Source organism: Apostichopus japonicus, chromosome 9, assembly GCF_037975245.1.
Source record: "Apostichopus japonicus isolate 1M-3 chromosome 9, ASM3797524v1, whole genome shotgun sequence".
Classification (NCBI taxonomy): domain Eukaryota; kingdom Metazoa; phylum Echinodermata; class Holothuroidea; order Aspidochirotida; family Stichopodidae; genus Apostichopus; species Apostichopus japonicus.
Window position 1 is genome coordinate 27,738,350 of NC_092569.1, and position 20,312 is coordinate 27,758,661.

Here is a 20,312-nt window from a genome sequence, read left to right on the forward strand (position 1 = left end):
CGCTTGAAGACTGATAATTAAATTTGCAATGCTTACTTAGCTGTTAAGGTTCTCATGTATAAAATATATGATCGAAATGTAACTTTTTCTCAGACATATATTTTTACGTCTGTGAAGGAGAGATATAATTATTAAAGTAGAGAAAAACAAGTGGAAAAAAAAAAACATTTTCTTCAGGTGAATTGCCTTAAGTCACTTTGCTCTTTGACAAATGCATTCACAAAATACCAATATTAAAATCTCATTAACTTTTGATACAATCATGCATGTATATATCTATATGGTTAACGCATCCTACTTAATATAAGTATGTATATGTCTATAGACATAATATATTAATATTGTGGGTGTTATTTGTCACCGTAGTTTGTTGTGGTTTACATTTACTTTATAAGTAACATTTCATTTTATTATAAAAATCTGTGGTAAAAGTCATGTGAGAAGGCTTAGGCCTTGCTGTAATATTGAAAAACCCACAACATCACTTTTTCGAACTTTCCTCTTTTCGTTAGACTGTTTTCAGGAATAACGGGATTATTGCAAAATGAAGATAATATCAAACCATTGCACACGTACTAAGGACATGCGTACTACATGTATCTCTTCGATAATGAATAACTTGACCGAACGCTGGGCAATTATTCCGTTCATCGGTCCGCGATGGAAATAGTTTACATACGCGTTGCAGTAAACAAATTAAAACCAGGGAGTTGTTAAAACTTCGTCCTTTGTTCCCTGTTATAATATACAGTAAATTCATAACGAAAGTATGCAAGTCCATATAAAGCCCTATCAATTCAAGCTATAAAGCAGAAGGTATGCTAGAAACAGACGACACACAACCGCCTCATTCCGTTGGTTCCCAACATCGAAATACCTTAGTCGTTCCACGTTTATTGGATGATTATTCAGTTCAATTACCAGCTGAAAACAGTATGGCCGACTCTAATGTTAAAGTAGTGGTAATCACTGGGTGTTCATCTGGCATAGGTTTGGATACAGCTGTACTTCTTGCAAAAGAAAAGAATTTTAAGGTAAGAACGTATATACCATGTGTTAGCTGAATCATGCGACTAGTATCTCATGGTTTCGTTTTTTCGTTTGTGTCTAAGGCTTCGCCGGCGAAGGGGCGCAACCACGTAATATGTTTTTCTGTGACGCATGAGCAGGGCGAATAAGATCAGGGGAACCCTCACCCCATCCGACCAACTGGCAGACTGAATGTCAAAAAATATAGCATTAATTTACATCTAAGCATCCTCCAGTTTATCAACATTTGTCCAAAGAGAGGAACCACCTGAATGATATAACATGTAAGCTAAAGGTCTTAGCCAACCAATGGTCTCAACGACGTTGATTTATTCATTACACTATGCAGATTATTCAATTATTTGGAGCAATAAAGGGATGTTTGTGATTTTCACAAAACTACAACAAGACCATAAATCTATCTAGTTCTTGTTCATTATTCAATAAATGTTTCGTATGTATTTCGAGGTACTCCAAGATATTTGAGCAGTGGCGTGCGTATAGGAAGGGAACATGATTACATATACCCCTCCCCCACCTCAAATCGTCAGTCGAGATTAAATGTTCCATTCAACCTCACATAAACAGTTTTGAGAATTTATTAGCTCATTCCTCCATTAAGAGCTAGTTAAAACACTAATTTAAAGTCTAAATATGCCTCATTTTGTTTTTGAGGTAGGACCCCTAGACATGGGAGTCAGATTCAATGAAGCCAGGCTCAGATACCCCTCCTTTATCAAATTGTTGTCTCACCTGTGGCATTTCCAGAACGGTTCAGCTCCTCTATCCCTAAATCAATCGGGGAAATTTGAAAACGTTCAGCACACCCAGGAATGAGTCATCAATGTCTTGAAGTACATCATTTCCTTGTTGTGAAAAAATATATATAATGTAATAAAAAATAAACATGAAGTATGGAAGTGTTGGGGGAGGATTAAGACGACTTTGATCAAATGTCGGCCGAGTATACATATTATACAAAGCTGCTCGTAATATGAAACACCTCCGTGACTTCTTTATGGTAAAATGCTATAGCTCTTGTTCGTAGAAGGCTGGGGTCTGGCTAGAAGGAGTAGCTCTCGCAGTGGCGTAGGAAGGTACTTTTGAGTGGGGGGCTGAAGACTGACGGCCGGCCTGAGGGAGAGGTCTAAGGGGAGGGGGTGTCCCCCTCCCCTTTGGATTTTTTTTTTGCATTTCCAGGTGGCCTCAGATGCAATTTGGTGCAATATAGCACATTTCAACACCCACTTCATTTTGTAAATAATTTTGCATTTTCACCTGGCCTTAGATGCAATTTGGTGCTCCAAATGAGATTTTTTTCTCATTTGGAAATGAAAAAGGGATTTTCTGACTTGCGAAGCGGGGAGCGGAATGATACTTCCGCCCCTACATATTTTTCACTGGGGGCTGGCGCCCCCAGCCCCCGGTTCCTACGCCCTTGAGCTCTCGTAAATAATTTTGAAACTATGTAACTTACACACTTATCAAATTGGTTCATATTATAGTTTTCAATATCTTGTGTGACATGTACAGGTGTTAGCAACCATGAGAAACCTACAAAAGAAAGGAGATTTAGAAAAGGCGGCTGCTGGAACTTTAAACAAGACTTTATTCATCCAAGAGTTAGACGTCTCTAAAGAAGAGTCGATTGAGAAATTTGTAAAAGCCACCTATGACAGCGAGGGACGAATTGATGTGCTAAGTAGGTGTTATTTAAAGTTTAAGATATTATCGATCGTTCATCGTCTATTGACCTCTGATATACCTAAGCATGCATATTTCAGGGTACCAAGTTACTTTTCATCTCTCAATGCAATGGTTTTGGGAATCAGTGAAGTGAACGAGAAAGTTTTTGTTGTACCGGCCGTAGCAATATATGCCCTTTCTACAGTCTTTTGAGAATGTGTACGTATATGGTATAAGGTTATTGATGTGTGTTGATAGGTAATGTGTGTTGATGGGTGTTGATGTTGATGTTGGTGTGTGTTGATGTGTATTGATGTGTGTTGATGTGTTTTGATGTGTGTTGATATGCGTGTGTTGATATGTGTGTGTTGATGTGTGTTGATGTGTGTTGATGGGTGTTGATAGGCAATTGATGTTGACACCCAAAAAAGGTGTTGATAACGAAGGCATTTCCCTTTTAACTGGCACAGAATGGTTATTTTAGCATGTACGCTTTATTTATCTAGCTAACAAATAAAAGTGCCAGGCAGCGAGAGTGCCTGGTGGCGAGTGGCCTGTTAAATTAAGCAATTACTTGCAGAAATCATTATTCCTATTTCCTTGTGTAGTAGTAGTACTATTATTGAATTGATTTATTGAGGACGCTGTCTGAATACGCCCACCTGCTGGTAGTAGAGCCACTTTGATTGTCATAAAATGTCATGAAAACGAACGAATAATGTTCTTTACATCCATATATGATGGTCATTTGATGGCACACAAGATTTACTACATGACCTTCAATACCCTTATCGAGGTAGACTGTGTTAATTTTTCTGCGGTTCACCAGCGGTCTGTTGGCCAGCTTCAGCCTGCCGCTCCCTTAGGTCACTTGTTGGTTTTCAGAATAATCACCAATGCGTGTAGCGTAAGAGGCCTCTTGTGGAAACGACCACCGGAAAGGAATGTTGTACCGCTGTTTTACCCGTAAACAATAGTTAAATGATGCCCTCTATCGGCTCTAAACAATAAACAGAGAGTTAAAACATTTATTTCGTTAATTTAGATATAAATTATGACTGTGGTGATCGTATTGTGATTTTCCTAAATCGTTCAAGAGAATTATATACTCAAATCTGAATATGACACTTGCCATAAGGGAAACCTCCGAGGAATAGTACATTTAATAACTTACAGTATCACGACAAAGTCTTACAGAGTACAGTAACGCTTATAAAGAATAAAGCTACATTGTATGTAATGATTGTGTTATCAATGTGGTATTAATTCGTTAACTTTAAAACTGTTAACCTCCATCAATCCCTTCACCTAGTATATTTGCAGGCGCGGATCCAAGGCAAAGTCAGTGTTTATCAACACATCCTTGCGTTCTGATCTACTTTGAGGATACATTTATCGCCTAACTATGCCTCCGTATGCATCGTTTCAATTGTATAATTTTGTTTATACTGGGGAGGGCGGCTTGTTATATTTTAATTAGCTATCCACCCCCATCCATTTCTTCATGAGATTCGGGATCCATCCCTGCTTTGTTATTTTGAAACATTATACTAGCCTTTTTAATCTATTGAATTATCACAATTGTTAGTATAACTACGAAGAATCGGTTTTGTTTTTCTACATGAGGTAACTGTTTTTTTCTTCCTATCTTCAGTCAATAACGCCGCCATCGGACAGCACGGCCATTTTGAATCCGTTACCTTAGAACAGATGCAATCTCTGTTCCAAACCAACGTGTTTGGTACACTCCGCATAACTCAAGAAGTTGTTAAGAAGATGAAAGAGCGGAAATCTGGTCATATTATTTTCATATCTTCAGTCAGTGGCATATTACGTAAGTTTCCATATTGTTATTTATGGTGAATTCTGACCTACACTTTAATCCGATTATGAAAAACCTTTTTGTTATTATGATTTTTTCCGATTATGAATAACGGACCTTTTTTGCTATTTGAATATCGAACCTTTTTTCGATTATGGATTAACGAACCTTTTGAACAATGACCCTTATGACTAATGGTCCTTATGAATATCGGGCTCGGACCCCTAGAAAGTATTGGGTAATGAGCTTAGGGTGGCATCTGAGAGACTGCTATTATGGTCTGTAACTTGAACGAAGTAATCCATCCTCTTCAATTGATGAGCTCATTTCTCTGGAAGCATCGTTTTTCTGTAGCACAGTCTGTAGCACACTAAATTGTAGTTTGAGCCTATTGTTACCAAACGTTGAAAGGAACAATTTGTTTTAATTCCTTTTACAGCGTTCCCGTTTTTTTGACTTCTACGTCGGTTCGAAGTTTGCAGTAGAAGGCATTGCTGGGTCCATGGCTCCTTTTCTTCGCCAATATAATATATTGTAAGTTGGCTGTTTTGTGTTACGAGTTTTCACGGAGTCTTATATCGAGAACCGAAGATTTAAAGGCCTACTGTAGGTTATAACTGATGAAAACACGTTTCAACTGCATAGCATAGTACAGAATGCCAACGTTAAGAACCGATTCGAACCGACTTGACCCGACCCGACTTGACCCGACCCGACCTGACCCCACCTGACCCCACCTGACACGACCTGACCCGACTCCAATCGACGTCCATTGCATCTCATTCTTTGCTATTCTATTGTATTTGATTTTTTTTCTCAGCGTAACAAATGTTGAACCAGGTCCAGTGCAAACACCTTTCGTTCGAAATATAAGAAAGAATAACCAAGGCGGGGAACTCGATGCAGTCGATGTGGACGCTGGTGTTGATGATTTCTCTGGAAATCTAAGAAAGAAATTCCTTGCAAACTACGGACCGATTATGCAAGAAACTATGCAGACTGGAGAGGATGTGGCACAGGTGATACAGAACTGCATCTGTAGCGAGAAACCGTCTCTGAGGGTTCAGACCAGTGACTCAAAAAAGCAGAGAGCTAAGGCGGCACTAGTGGACCCAAGCGGTGACAAAATCATCGACGAGTTGGAAAAGTTATTACAATAGGTCACTATCATCTATGTATATTAGTTAACCAAAGGTATCATAAATTAATAGACATACACTTTCTAATTTCCACACCGGAAGGATTCATTATTTTTATGGGGATATTCCGGTGACAGACAACAAAACACTTACATGAACAGGAAAGGTATTCCACAATGTTATAGTTGAAAACCCTATCTGAATGTATTCTTCCTAACTCGAGATATGTTTTGATTTATTGAAACCGATAGTGACTGACTAAACCCCAGATTCTTCTATGGAGTAGATAACAGTAGGTGGTATGTGATTGCATAACGACATGTCTATTTTCCTATTATATTGTAACGTGAATGGTCTTTATACTCCCCCGTAGTAAGCTGTGCACATAGCTACATACTTGCTTAGCTGTCAAAGTTCTCATGTATATTTAAAATATGATCGAAATGTAACTTTTCGGTAGAAATATTATTTTCCTTCTGTGAAGAAGAGATTTAATTACTAAAGAAAATAAACAATCAGGTGAACTACCTTGATGACATAAGTCACTGTGTTCTCCCCAAATGCATTCACAAAATATCAACATATTACCAAAAAAATCGTATCTTCGTCGTACTAAATGTTATGAAGATGTGGCTTTCACGTATACAGATTGAGAAAGGTTCCAGCGTGTTCAATCTCATGAAGCTAACAACTGAAGCCACTGGAAATCCCTTTAAAACAGCATTTTGCGTTCTTTTCTATGATTTTTTTTCACCTCACTGACTCCTCTATGCCATAACGACATATATAAATATAGCTTATCTATTTAAATCTTACTTCAAATGGTGGCATAAAAGTCGAAAAATTTGCAACTTTCAACTTTGTTTTCTCCTAGATATTTTCCGTTGGTATCCCAATAAACCTCACCCATAATATCAATATTTAAACACTACGAACATCATTGACCAATACGTAATATAACACCATGCTTGATTTGTGTACAGTCTATATGGCAGTTGTACCAGGGAGTTCATAACAACTCCCTGGTATACCAAGATCAAGATCATTATAACAGTAAGCCTCAAACGGTTCCGGGTAGCCATCTGGTTTAATAAGGGACACTCCAGATGTGTTGTGGGTAGAGGAACATGCATTCGATACTTCTCTGCAATCTCTCGGATACTCAGGTTGTTGAAAAACAAAGTATGTAAAACCTGGATGAAAAGTAAAACAAAATAAACATTTTATCGCGATTGAAAAATCATTTCAGTTAACGAAAATAGCATTCTGAGCCAATTGTAATAAACATGGCTTTGTAACTATGAGAGTTAAGATAATAGATTAGCCTTTATGCCAATTATTACTCAACTACCGTATAGAGGAAGATATCGCGACTAATATTAAATTTAATAAGGTAATCGTGGTTGGATTCTCAGATGTAACTGTTTTGAAACAATTACGTTAACATAAAATTCAAAGACCATTTGAATCAAATGTTTTCGTAGTTATCAGTAGTTAAAGACTAATGAAAACAGTCAAATTCCATTTAACGTACATGAAAGAATATCCATGTAGCACGTTGGACATGAAAAGATCGAAAATATACGACTCAGAGGAAATCAATTTCATAATAGATGTTCGGAAATGGTGACATGATTGAAAAAAAAAACCTTTAGAGCGACCACTAAAGAACTGTAACGTGAATGGCCTTTATACTCATCTGTAGTAAACTGTACTTAGCTTCATAGCCAGCCATGTCATGAATATTCATAATCTATTAGGATGTAATTTTAGGGGGTTAAATGTTAATTGCTGTGTTTTATAGACTAATTAAGAGAGTTATGGATTTAGTAAACCAACATTATCATTAAGTTAAATGTCTACGACATGTCTGCACATGTTTTGGGTCATAATGTTATTGTTGTTAATTAAATAGTTAAAGGGATTGTACTCCCCATGTTGTACTGTTATATTGCGTGGTATATGCACCAGAGTGAGACGATCAAATGAACGCCCATAAAATTGTTCTTTTCTAAAAAACTGGCACTCACACACGCTTCTCGGCCTTTTGGCTAAGATCATGTGTAGTATCTGTTCCCTTAGGGAATGGTGATACACACCTGACGATGATCACACAGTCACAGTCCCGATGCAAGGGGACTGGGGCTGAGAGCGGATCAGTCGTTTGGTAGTTTGGTTTTCGTGCCCAGGTTCTTTCCTGGGTGACTTTTTCTTAAAAAGTATCTCACACACTCTAAAGTCTTGTGCGCAGGGTCATTTTTGTTGTGTGTTTGTAACCTGGCCTGGTCTCTAGTTGCTGCCCTGCGGTAGTTAACTGATACACAGGCTAACATTGAGTTCTCCATACAGATCTTCTGGCAGTATTCCTGGCCGTGCTAAGGACCCCTCGGAACGCAACAGAACCAACATTTCAAGCCATTCAAGTTGGTCAACTGAGGTGTTAACATTTATAATACATAAGTGATATAGCCTACTGAGGTTACTTCTTATCATAAGGTCAATCATATAACATAACAACTACACCTACCTGAAGATATTCTGTCGACACCGACGATTCCCTGTGTAATAAAATACTTTTAATGAATACATTACAAGACAAACATGTTGATGCAGTCAACACTAAGCAGGATCAGATTAAATCTAAAGCTAATGTCTTATAAAAACAGTTCGAGTGAAACAAAGAACATTTTGCAAACTGGTCCATAATATGTTATTTTAAAACAAGTTAAGTCGATTTAAACTCTTGTAAATTCTCCGGATCACCACTTTTACTGATGTTTTTCTTTTGTCTATATTCTATATCTTATTTACAGGTCAATGATCACTTATAGAGTACAAATTTTCTTCCAGGAAACATTAGATTAATGGCATTTTTCCGGTGTTGCAGCTACCCTGGTACATGATACGTAAGTTCATGTAAAGAACAAAGGCAATAGCCGGCTGCTTCCTTTAACAGCTTTGTTGCTTAAAACAGACAGATGTTCTTTGTTCAAGTTATATTTTGACATAAGACATTTCAGACATATGTTGTAACGCATTTGTGTTTATCAGTCCTTAATAACACGTAGGGATCATTTACATCGTCCCAGCTATTCTTATTTGACTAAGATTACCGTGTCTTGATACTTACCGTGCACAATGAAACTCTGAGATTTGAAAGGTGTCATTTTACTTGTAAGGTAAGTTCATGCGTTTATCAGAACGAAAACGAAAACATGTTCTTTGATTGTCTATTTCTTGTGTGTTTTCGTCCTTTCTGTTACTGTTACTTGTCATTTAGCCTTTGAAGAAGATCCTGCTAGGATCTAAACGTCAGGCCAGCTTACTTTTACATATTGTCTAATTTCCGTAGACTCTTATTTCCTTCCATTAGCCGGCTATACTAACAACTAAGTCTAGCCAAAATTAGCAAGTGCTTCGTGTTTGAAATATTTCGTAAACCAATCGGCAAAAAAATGTGATACGCAAACTTGATTCTCAAAATACAATCTTTTCATCAGTCATTGATGTTTTAACAAACGGCATCCATGATACTCTTTGCAGCTATTGCAATGTACACAATTTTTGGAATGATTTAGATGAGGGGTTTTCGACGTTTTATAACATTTATTCTCAGCGGAGGACTGATAGGCTACCATTGTAGTTATATACATATATTCACATAAGTTAAGTTACTATTCTGAATATGCAATTGTATAATACAGCAGCCAGACTGGTGAAATTTCCTTTAAGGCGCGACAAAGACTGCTGAGTTTTTAACGGTAAGTATCCATGACTGGTCTGTTTAGATCTGTCAATATTTTTCAGAACTTGCGTCATGCTTATTTGACTAGCTGATCGGCATATTGGCCACTTGCTATTAATCGAAACTGGCCTTTTGTGGAAGAAAAAGTTCAATATTAGTTTGCCGTTATCGTCAATGAGGCTAAATTTTACCGATACTGATATGCCGCCGATATTGCAAATATCAATAAACACTTAGAGAGTTGAACTTTATATTACAACTTTCTTCCAGGAAGATTTAGATTATTGAAATTGTCCCGGTTTTACAGCTACTCTGGCACATGATATGTAAGCTTACGTGAAAGAACAAAGGCAAACATGAACAAAATGAACTCTAAGTGAAAGCTTCCATTTACTTGTAAGGTAAGTTCTTAGCCATAGACTTTTATATCTTGCTAATTAGAAACCTGAAACGTAATTATTAAATGACTGGGTTGTAAGGATCAATATTTAATTTTAAGCTATAAGGTGTGACGTAGTAAAAACACAGCCACCAATAAGTTGAAGAGAATTTTTGTCTTAATGGTTTTGTCATTTTCTAAAAAAAATCACAGCATTAAAAGCAAACCTATAATACAATACACCAGTTTGTTATGAAATAGAGAATTTAAGATATCCTTGTTGAACGCTAATTCTACAAATCTACGTGATATAGAGAGAAAATAGAACATTTAACAGTACAACTTTATCTTCTATAACATGACAATGATGAAAATTGCAAGAAATATAGAATTTCACCAGAAAAAGTGCAAAAGGAAAGGGCGAACTTTCAAAAGAAATTTAGAATGTTTTCTTTCTTTCAGACAAGTCATTCAATGATTATAATTCTATAGTACCATAAGTAGTAACAATTGTACACGGAGTCGGCTTTAAATTTGTTACAGTAAGAATGGTCGGTAGCACCTTAAAAAATTACCTATGTTATCTTGTTTGGTAAATTCTGAATACTGACATGTTAGAACAGACGAATATATGGCAGTTCACGTTTCATGACATTACGATGTTATCTGTCAAGGAAAAACATATTGTATAGAATTTCCAACTCTCTGTATAAACAAGACAACACGCTTTAGTTCTTCCCTGAAATGTTAAGAATTCCCTGACTTATTCGTCTTTATCAAATTCTTGATTTTTGTCTGCACACTGGTTATCTTGTCAATATAGCCTTAAAACGTTCTACGGTTTACAGAAGAATACAATCCTTTGATACAAGGATATCAAACCACTTTACCTTAAATCATAAAAACAAAATCAATGGAATCGAAATAATTACACTATGTAATTTGCTGTTGCCAACAGAGTAAAATACACAACATGGTATCATTTCTACAAAGATATTAACGCGTTCAAAGGCGATTGTTTTGGGATGTAGCCAAAGTTTTGTATCGTCGATAATGCTTTAAGGAAGCAATGACTTACACTGTACGAGACGTTACTGTTCTATTTGTATAAACCATTGTAGTTTATTGTCACAGTAAGTTGAGTGACACAAGTCTTGTTTTTCTTGTATACATTACTCGTTCGAACGATAGCCACGAAATATCAAATGGAGGAATTTAATTAGATATCTTTAAACATATCAGTAAACCGAAAGTTTTTCGAGCGAATTATAACCATACATGGAGTAGAGTTATGACAATGCTTTCTAGTTTTTGCAACGTGTTAGAAAAGAGACATTTAAATACAGTGTAATAGATTTGATATTGTTTAATTTGTAAAAGTTTATCATGTATGGGTTTTCTTAAATATAGGGAGAGTTTCCTTTTCTACACTGAATTATGTTATCTGTTACTTTAAAACGACAAACGAAACGTTAAGTTTTGTACTACACCGACCAGCCACATGGTATCATGAAAGGAATGTGCAAGTCGGTGGGAGGGAGGGAGGGATGGAGAACAGTGAAGAGGGAGAGTGTGGGTGGGGATCGGTGACTACTCCCACCACATACATGCTATAGTTAGAGTACATTTTCAGTGGTCCCATTATAGGAAATCTGGCCATTCATGAGAATATCTTCGCGAAGGTTTTATATTTAATTTCGGTATTCAAATTGAGACTATTAAACGTTACCTAGTTTGTCAAATACAAGGAACTTTACATGGTCGTCACGACTTTATGGAGATCTTTTGTGAAAATCAATGTAAATTACGGTATTTGTGATTAGATAATTTACAAAAAAATTAGAGAAAAACTGTCTTTCTTTGAAGTATTTCCAGATTTTAAATATCACCTAATACATTTTTTCACAATTGTATCTATATATATATATATATATTTATATATATATATATATATATATATATATATATATATATATATATATATATATATATATATATATATATATACGTTTTGTTGAAAATGTTTTTGTTTATACTCAGTGCTTTTTTTTTTTTTTTTTTTTTTGGCTTTTATAGATTTATCCGAATTTAAAGTAAAAAAAAAACCAAAAACAAAACTAAAGACAAAACAATAAAACATGTATTAAGGTATTCCTAATCGACATAACATTGTAATGAAAATTAAAAAGTATAATTATTTAAAGGCAAGCAACCAGAATGAGCATCAGGTTATCTGTAAAGTGTTAGAAATGTTCTTTGCATCTGCACTAAGTTATTCCGCTAGTTATATGACCTTTATTTAAAATAGAGGATTTGCCTTTTGCTTTTCTTCCAGAATATAGTTTATATTAAAAACTACAACGTAACAAACTGATTTAATGCATGAGAACATACAATTCGTCAGTGAAATTGATTTATTTGTTGAGTATTTTGGAAAAATTCTTTGTGTGACTAGTTGTCTGGACTCAAAGACTAAAGAAACATCTTACTACGATTTTATTTTGAGTATTATTTTATGAAAATAACTATTATTTTCCCTCAGACTTCACATCGGTCACAATTACAAAACTAATGATTATTTTACATTATTCGAATGACTCGAAGAGGTAATTCAGATGTTACCAAAATGGCATCTTATAAAACAACTTATACGTATAAGTAACGTCTATGGCATTGGAAAGCGACTTTCAATCTTTTAAATATTCTAGTTTATACAATTCAAAGATCATGTTCGTAAAAAAACAGTATTATTTGTAAACAGTTAAACAATTCTCACACATTCGACAAACAATACTTTATAGGTGTTTCATTCTAACTCACGAGAATTAAAACAGAAATTTCAAAAAGTGCAATGTTCATGAAAGTGAGTTAAACATAAATTTATTTTGTTGTTTCTTGCATTAATTACTTGATAGTAATATGACCATATTTTGGGATGTGCACATTTTTTGTACTTTTTATTTTTAGGTAACGATATATCAAAATATCTCAACTAACTCCATTCACTACTAAAATCTCATTTTCTTTCTTTCAAGTTTCCCCTTATCTTGGTATCGTAATAGGACATTAAGTCTGAGTATAGAGGAGTAACCTCTGGTCAAATGATACTACTTCTCGTTTTGACATTTTCATTGAGGAAATAACTGTGATCTCTACTTATGAAATCAATCTTATTGAACTGTCACTTAGAAAGGCATGCGATAGGAGACGTTCTTTACAACTTTATCATTTTAAATAAAATAAATGAAAATGTCTTACATTTCCTCCGCTCTTATATCCATGATCTATAAAAATTGCGGTGAAAACAATTGTTGTTATCAAGTTAACTAAGCCGAGTATCGTTATTATAATTACTAGTTAGTTTTAATTTAAATTAATGTTATTCAACCTTGTTTCCTTGAAAATGTACATGTCCAAATTAGTGATCTTTATGTTTACGTTTTTTTCAAAATGCATTTCAAAATATCTTAATGCCTTGTTGCAGACTGTTTTTAAAACATTGCTACATAAATAACGATATATTTCAAAGTGATATTGATGAGCATGTGAAGGGAGTAAACATTTAGGTGTTTCCTGAGAAAATTTAAAGCTGCAAATTTCGCATTTGGATGATAGTTTACAGAAATATTATCAAGTTTAAAACTGAGCATTTGTTTCAAATTTGATGAAATTGAATCGGACCTACCACCCTTTGAAGTATGTATCTTATTTAAAGGATATACCTCATCATTATAGTTTTGTTCACAGTAGTTACCAAACTGTTGACTATTTGTATTTGAAGTAAATTTAAGCATCTTTGTGATTGGATTATGACATAGAAATATTTTGTTGTTAGATTAGTCAACGCAGATGTTGCTTTGATGGATTCATAATGATAACTTCGACGAATACAAGCACTAACGAGCCTGTTTGGAAATCATATCAAAATAACAGAGCTGACAAAGGAAGTTGCCTTTAAACAGATGGGAATCAAGTTATTCGTTGTATTATTAACAAAAAACATTAGAAACACATAACCATACAAAAAGTAGCGACTATCGCTCTGTATCGATAGGGAATCCCATGTCTGGATATTTAACAAGAAGATACATTTTCACTTATGAATCTAGAAATAACTGGATTTTATAGTTTAGCTTTTAGTTATCGCTGAAATGATTGAATTTCAAAGTGTTAGTTATTGTACTTGTAGACAAAATTATGGAACATGAATTTATAAACTTGATTAATCTACTTGTTAATTAAGTTCAATAATTGATGAAATGAAGGAGTTTTGTAACGTGTTGATATGTACCTCAGAAAGGTGGGCTTGGCTATTAGAGAGTAACCTTGTGCACTGATGTGCTGTAAAGGATATGTGGAGAGCGATATACTAATAGTTTGAAAAGAGATTACTTTTTCCTGGCCATGTCACGCAACTTGATTGACTTTTATTAGTTGGTGTGTAACAAAATTCGTTTAGGATGTATATATGAATGAGCTTTTCTTCTTAGTATTTTACATGTGAGCAAATATGAGAGAATACTTTATTTAGGCATAGAAAAACCAATTGATCTAATTTAGTTTTTTTTTCCAGTATGTGTGGTTCAATTAAAGACGTTTTGTTATATGTCAAAACACTGTTGTTCTTTCGCAAGGTTAACAATTCTAAGTATTTTAAATTGAAGGCCTTTCTTACTGAATTTCATCAGGTATTTTTATCGATGTTTTCCTATTTGTTGGAAGAAGTTCTTACTTCAGTTAGTCACATCATTTAATATTAACAGAGTTAGCTCAGCAACACAACTTATGTTATTTTCGAAACAGTCAGTAGATATTCAGTGGTAAAATATTAAAAATATTAAATAATAGAAAGACTTACCCTTTCTGTTCCAAACGAGTTGCAAATCGTCAAAACAGTCAAACAAACTTTGAAAAGCTTCTCCATGATTTCGGGTTTGTATAGATGACACCCGAAAGCATATTCGATGAAGTGCAAGATGGCAAATAGCACAGAGTGTCTCTTTAGGGGTGATCAACTCCTTACTGAAATGACCTTAGTAGTGGTATGGATGTCCATTAATGCCATCATTTCATTTGAAATATGGTGTGGATTATAGGTACAGCTCATACGAGGAAATGATGTACATTGGCCTCTGTGTTAATTAGGCTAGTGGTCATGCGCAATCTAATTTAATATTATTTGTAGCTATTTGCATCTTAAACTTTCATTCAATATAAAGTACAGTAAGCTTCATTTGAATAATGTTGAATTGTCCTTGTTCCCATCAGTGAAGCATAAAACCTATTGTATACTCATGGACTATCGTGTCTCTAGTTCCAAGGACATCAATGATATTGCAATTCAATACCTGTCAATGTATTTGGTTTTTTAAAACGAGTATCAATTACGATGCTACGTTTTAATTTTATTACGTTCAGTGTGTGGTTAATGATCAATGGTTTTGTAACTGTGCGTAGTTGTGACGTCAATTCTACCAAACCGATGAAAAGAGTAGGAATGCTGATTTACTTGTGCTGGTTAAGCTGCTATTATCCATATTTTTAAGAACCCTTTATGAGTTATTTTTTAGTTCAGTTACTACGCTTTTGGTTGGGAGACAAAATTAAAGAAGTATCGAAGGACAGGAAGTGATACTACTAATCAGCAATATACAACATGCATACCAGCATACAACATCCATACATGCACAGCATTATATAACATGCAACATATATATATATATATATATATTTATATCTAACATGCATAAGCTAGTATAATGCATCTTATATACCGTGAAATGTACTGTATGATATATTCTACACTATCAATATGTATGTACACAGTTTGGAAGATTCGAAGTTTAAAAGCGGTTTGCTATATGAACAATACTTCCTTGTTTTATGATGCCTACGTCACACCTTGTTTGCGGAATCGAGTATCCTCACATCTGATTGAGTAAACATGTCAGCTATTTTGCTGGGCTTTGACTGAATGTTTATTATCTGTAACAATTACACGGCAGCAAACCAAACGTAAAAGTTTTTAAAAAAACAAACATTCTAGATCAGCTGAATTTTTTCAGATGAGCTATAGCGATCGCCCATGCTGCCGAAATTCTGTCACTTTTTTCCACCTTTTTGAATGACTGCCATCTCGTCATTTTTCTTTGGATTTGACTGACAGTTTGTCAGAGGTTTGTGCAACTTCAGCTTTTTTTTATGCAATCATATTTGTTAGGTCATTTGAGTTCACAAGAGATCCTTTTCAGAAAACGTGAAAAATGCTCCTCCTCCTCCTAGAAATCTCGTCCAAATCTGCTGAAATGTTGTGGAAATAATGTTTGAATAATGGTGAACCAAAGTCGTTTGGAAGAAATGTTTGTGTCGTCATCTATGAGCCCAAAACCGGGCCTTCAGAAATTTGTTTTACAACTATTTACTATTCAAGACCAGCATGCGTTTCATGTGAGTAGCAAAATGTCTTCCGACTTAATTTTACCGTAATTTGGGGTAATAATTCCACCCGTGTGAGACTTGATCATTTCAAATATTTAGTTTATATGCAAGTTTCCTATCTAGTTTGATGGCATACTCTGTACATGGACTACTTGGCAGATTTGCAATTTGAACTTTTTCCACATTTTGTGTGTGGAATACCGCATGTGAGAATGACCTATATTGTTGGAGCCGATTCCTTTTCTCTGCGGTACGTCGATTGTAAACAAGTTGCAGGTCGTTCTATTATTGTGTAGGCGCAATTTTGGGACAGCGCAATTTATCCCTAGTAATTAGTACAACGACATATTGCATACAATATGTTCGTGACAGTGTTTCCAAGCAAAACAGGAGATGGAAGGAAGGAAATGAAACCCGATGTGCTGCTTTGTCTTACTTTTTTGCACAAACAAATGGATAAACCGCTCAGAAATATTGCCATTCATAACAAATTTCTCAGCGTTGCTGCTATGGTTGGTTGCTTGCTGGTAGCAAAGGATACGCAGCCAGGTTTTTGACGTGTATGCTGGTGTGTGTGCGCGCGCTTCTGTGACACTTGCGTGGGTCCGCGATATCTCCAAACAGAGTGATGGATATTTTTCATACTTTCTATGTAGATGTATTATAGTAAGAAGTTGTGCTCCATCTTTTTTGGCACTGACCTTATGAATATTAATGAGGTAATTGGATCAAACGTAAAAATATTTACATTACTATAACTCCAAAACCGTGTTTCTGATTGTAGACAAACTTGGGATATTGTTGTTGGTTAATAACTAGCACATGTAGGTCCAGATTTATATTTCCACATAAAATGCATTTTGGGACACATTCTTTTGGCCCGAGTTTGTGGACCCCAGTATTTTTGGGACCATTTAGGCCCACCGGTTCTTCACATGCAATAACTCCGCAACCGTAAGTCGAATTGTAGCCAAAGCTAGAATACAGTTGTTGGTTAATAGCTCGTACATTTAGGCCATCTTCGCCCACAAAAATCCGGGCCCGTTTTTTTGCCGGGTGGCAGAAATTTTATTTCCACGTCAAAAGCATGTTGGGGCAGATTGTTTGGGTCCGAATACTTGCAGGACCACTTGGGCCAACAATTTGGAGGGTCGAATTTTAGGGGAAACTATATTTTGAGCCGCTTTGAGCCAAATATTTTTGGGACCATTTAGGCGCAAATTATTATCGGGTCCCATTTTTTGGGGAGATGCCAAATTTTAAATTTGCAATAACTCTACAACCTTAAATCAGATTGAATCCAAACTTGGAATACAGTTGTTAGTTGATAGCTGGTATATGTGGACATAAATATTTCGCTATTGAATGATCACATACAACACTTTAATATTCCACTTAGCAAGATACAATAGCGCCTATTGAGTTCTTCTTTATCAATCGTTCCATATGGTGTGTATCGTAATAGTCCACGCTAAAAGAAGAATTTGAGTGATATTTATATTTCAATATTTATATATATATATATATATATATATATATATATATATATATATATATATATATATATATATATATATATATATATATATATATATATATATATATATATATATATATATATATATATATATATGTTAATGTGTACTAAATCTCCGAATGCTCCTTACTTAAGTGCTAAATTGATAATGGCGAGTCGCGCTCATTGCAAGACTGAATGTTCGGAACCAAATAATTTTCCTTTAACTTTATGTAAACGAGAGAGCATTCTTGGATAACTTTCAATACCACTTTTGCTGGAAAACTAGATGAAATTTGTAAACATGTTAATTGAAGTCTCATGGTTGCCTTTGTGCTGTTTGATCTGATGACATTACAAGAAAATAGATTATGACGTATCTATAAAGTGTCATCATATTATTTTATACAATGAAACAAAGGCGTTTACTTCCAACGTTTCAATCGTTATTTCCTGTAATTTAGCAGTTTCCGATACTCGTTTTTTCTGAAATCAAAGCTTGTTTCGGATTAATGTTCTTTCAAGAAACCAATATGTTGTTTTTTCAAGATAAAGAGAAGTTGATAAATATGTTTATAACAAAATATCTATTTTGTAAGAATCGTTCTTTGATATTCTAGTTTGATGTCGTTCTATATTTCTTTACGTTTAACCTAAACATATATCTTTCGTTCAATCATGCAGTTGTGATTTCTTAGCTTAAAATGAAATAATTGATTATTGTCCAAGACAGATTCATGTAAGAGCAAACGTTTAAAGAATGACTTAATAAGGCAGAATTGTATTCTTGATATAAAAAAAACATTTAGAAGGTTATTAAATTTGCAACTGTTTGTTGGACTGAGACGTCCAGCCACTTTAATTGATGAGCCTCAAAGGGTTTAAAGGGTCATTCCTCATCAAAAGTGACGCATAAATACAACCTGCATATAGACAACAAAGTAAAACGCATCAACTTTAATTGTGAGCCTAAATTTATCCAAAACGTTGATATTAACACTGTCAATCAGTCAACTCTAAATAATGATCATTGCTTCTTTACTCAATGATAACATACATTTCCGCTATTTAAGTATGTTGTACTTATAATTACGCATAAGCCTGTGCAAACCTCTGAATTAGCGCAAACTTGGATCTCTTTAGGCATATTTGCCCCAACTTTACTTGGAATGATGATCGTATATTATTTCAATGACAATAAGTTGCCGACTGAACCTATAGGTATGTATTGTCCCTAACTGTAACGCTGGATCGCGGAAAGTTTGCGTAGGCGATGACACGGACACTGGTGTTACTGTTGTGTCAATGGACTGATTCAGTTGTTCCGTTTACAGGCAGATCTCGTACCATCCATTCAGTAAATACTTAGTAAGGCGATACATGACTTTTTCCAGATACATCTTGTGATAGTATTTAAGTGAGATGTCATGAGATCTTGTGTTGCTTACATGAAGTTAAATTAGAGAAAAGAAAAACGTGAAATAACATTAAAAACAATTAGGTCTACACAATCCATGTAACAGTTTGGCTACACGAGTATCTTTCCTGTTTAATATGAAGAGCCCCCTCTATATGCTTCCGGGGGGCACACATATTGGAGTCATCACCCGTGTTTAATACTTGATAAGCGTTTATTCAACATATTTCTATCAATATTGAAAACAACATATTAACGTAATATTTTATATCATATATATTTGTCGGAATGTTATAAACGTTCTCACGGTCTTCCAGAAATTCCCCCTTTCGGCTATGTTATTTTTTTCATTTTACAGAGTAGCCTTTGATGTAATTATTGTTGCTGAAATCTCCTTCGGTCAATATATATATATATATATATATATATATATATATATATATATATATATATATATATATATATATATATATATATATATATATATAAATACCATTAAAAATACGTTTCGTAACTTCCAACGCCTAAATATTCATTACAATACGCTCGATACTTTTGTATTAGTTTTTCGACACTCTTTTCGACATTCTCGTATAATTTTTGAACATACTTACATTAGTTTTGATATATTGATATAAATTTGGACATACTCCTATTATTTTGGACATGCTTATATTATTTTGGACATTTTGCAACAAATGGCGTGAATTCAAACGCTAAAATGTTCTCTACAAATATGATATTAGCAGTTACATTCGACATGTTCATCTAATTTTTCGACAATCTCATATTATTTTGGACATACTCATTTTATTTTTGGACATATTAGTTTCGACATACCTATATAAACTAGGACATACTCCTATTTGGAGATGCTTATATTGTTTTGGACATTTTTTATACGTATGGCATTCCGTACTACGACCAGAGTAAAAGTACGTTTGTTGGAACATTCTCCGAATTTTTGAAGTACGATTACTATATGGTTACAAAATTGAGTGTCTGTCGTCATAATTGGAGGAGCCCCTAAACTCGATTTTGAAGAGTACATGCATTGCGGGAGAATCTTCACATATCTTTCTGAAATATTTATTTATAGCATTGATAAGCGTATATTGAACAATATATTTTCTAGTAACTG

General features: G+C 34.6%; 2 protein-coding genes and 1 pseudogene across 2 annotated transcripts in view; all 3 read left to right on the forward strand.

Annotated features, from left to right (window-relative positions):
• The first annotated feature begins 581 nt into the window (after positions 1-581).
• The window catches only part of LOC139974070 (retinol dehydrogenase 8-like), an 81,395-nt gene continuing 61,664 nt past the window's right edge, over positions 582-20,312 (forward strand). Inside the window, exons 1-2 of the mRNA XM_071980990.1 lie at positions 582-1,034; positions 2,563-2,731. Coding sequence (XP_071837091.1) covers positions 819-1,034; positions 2,563-2,731 — 385 coding nt within the window. The 5' untranslated portion in view covers positions 582-818. The remainder of the gene's footprint in view (positions 1,035-2,562; positions 2,732-20,312) is intronic.
• Positions 4,408-7,614, forward strand: LOC139974073 (retinol dehydrogenase 8-like). Its single transcript, XM_071980994.1, has 3 exons — positions 4,408-4,549; positions 4,977-5,071; positions 5,358-7,614. The coding sequence occupies exons 2-3, from the start codon at positions 5,040-5,042 to the stop codon at positions 5,695-5,697; spliced, it is 372 nt and encodes a 123-aa protein (XP_071837095.1). The 5' UTR covers positions 4,408-4,549; positions 4,977-5,039; the 3' UTR covers positions 5,698-7,614.
• On the forward strand, positions 7,708-7,780 carry LOC139974605 (U2 spliceosomal RNA; annotated as a pseudogene).

What these genes read in the sequence shown, in the direction of transcription:
- LOC139974073 (XM_071980994.1), top strand. Translation starts at nt 5,040, where the DNA reads ATGGCTCCTTTTCTTCGCCAATATAATATATT. An exon ending in CTTCGCCAATATAATATATT is followed by an intron (nt 5,072 to 5,357) that starts GTAAGTTGGCTG and finishes TTTTTTTCTCAG; the next exon opens with CGTAACAAATGTTGAACCAG.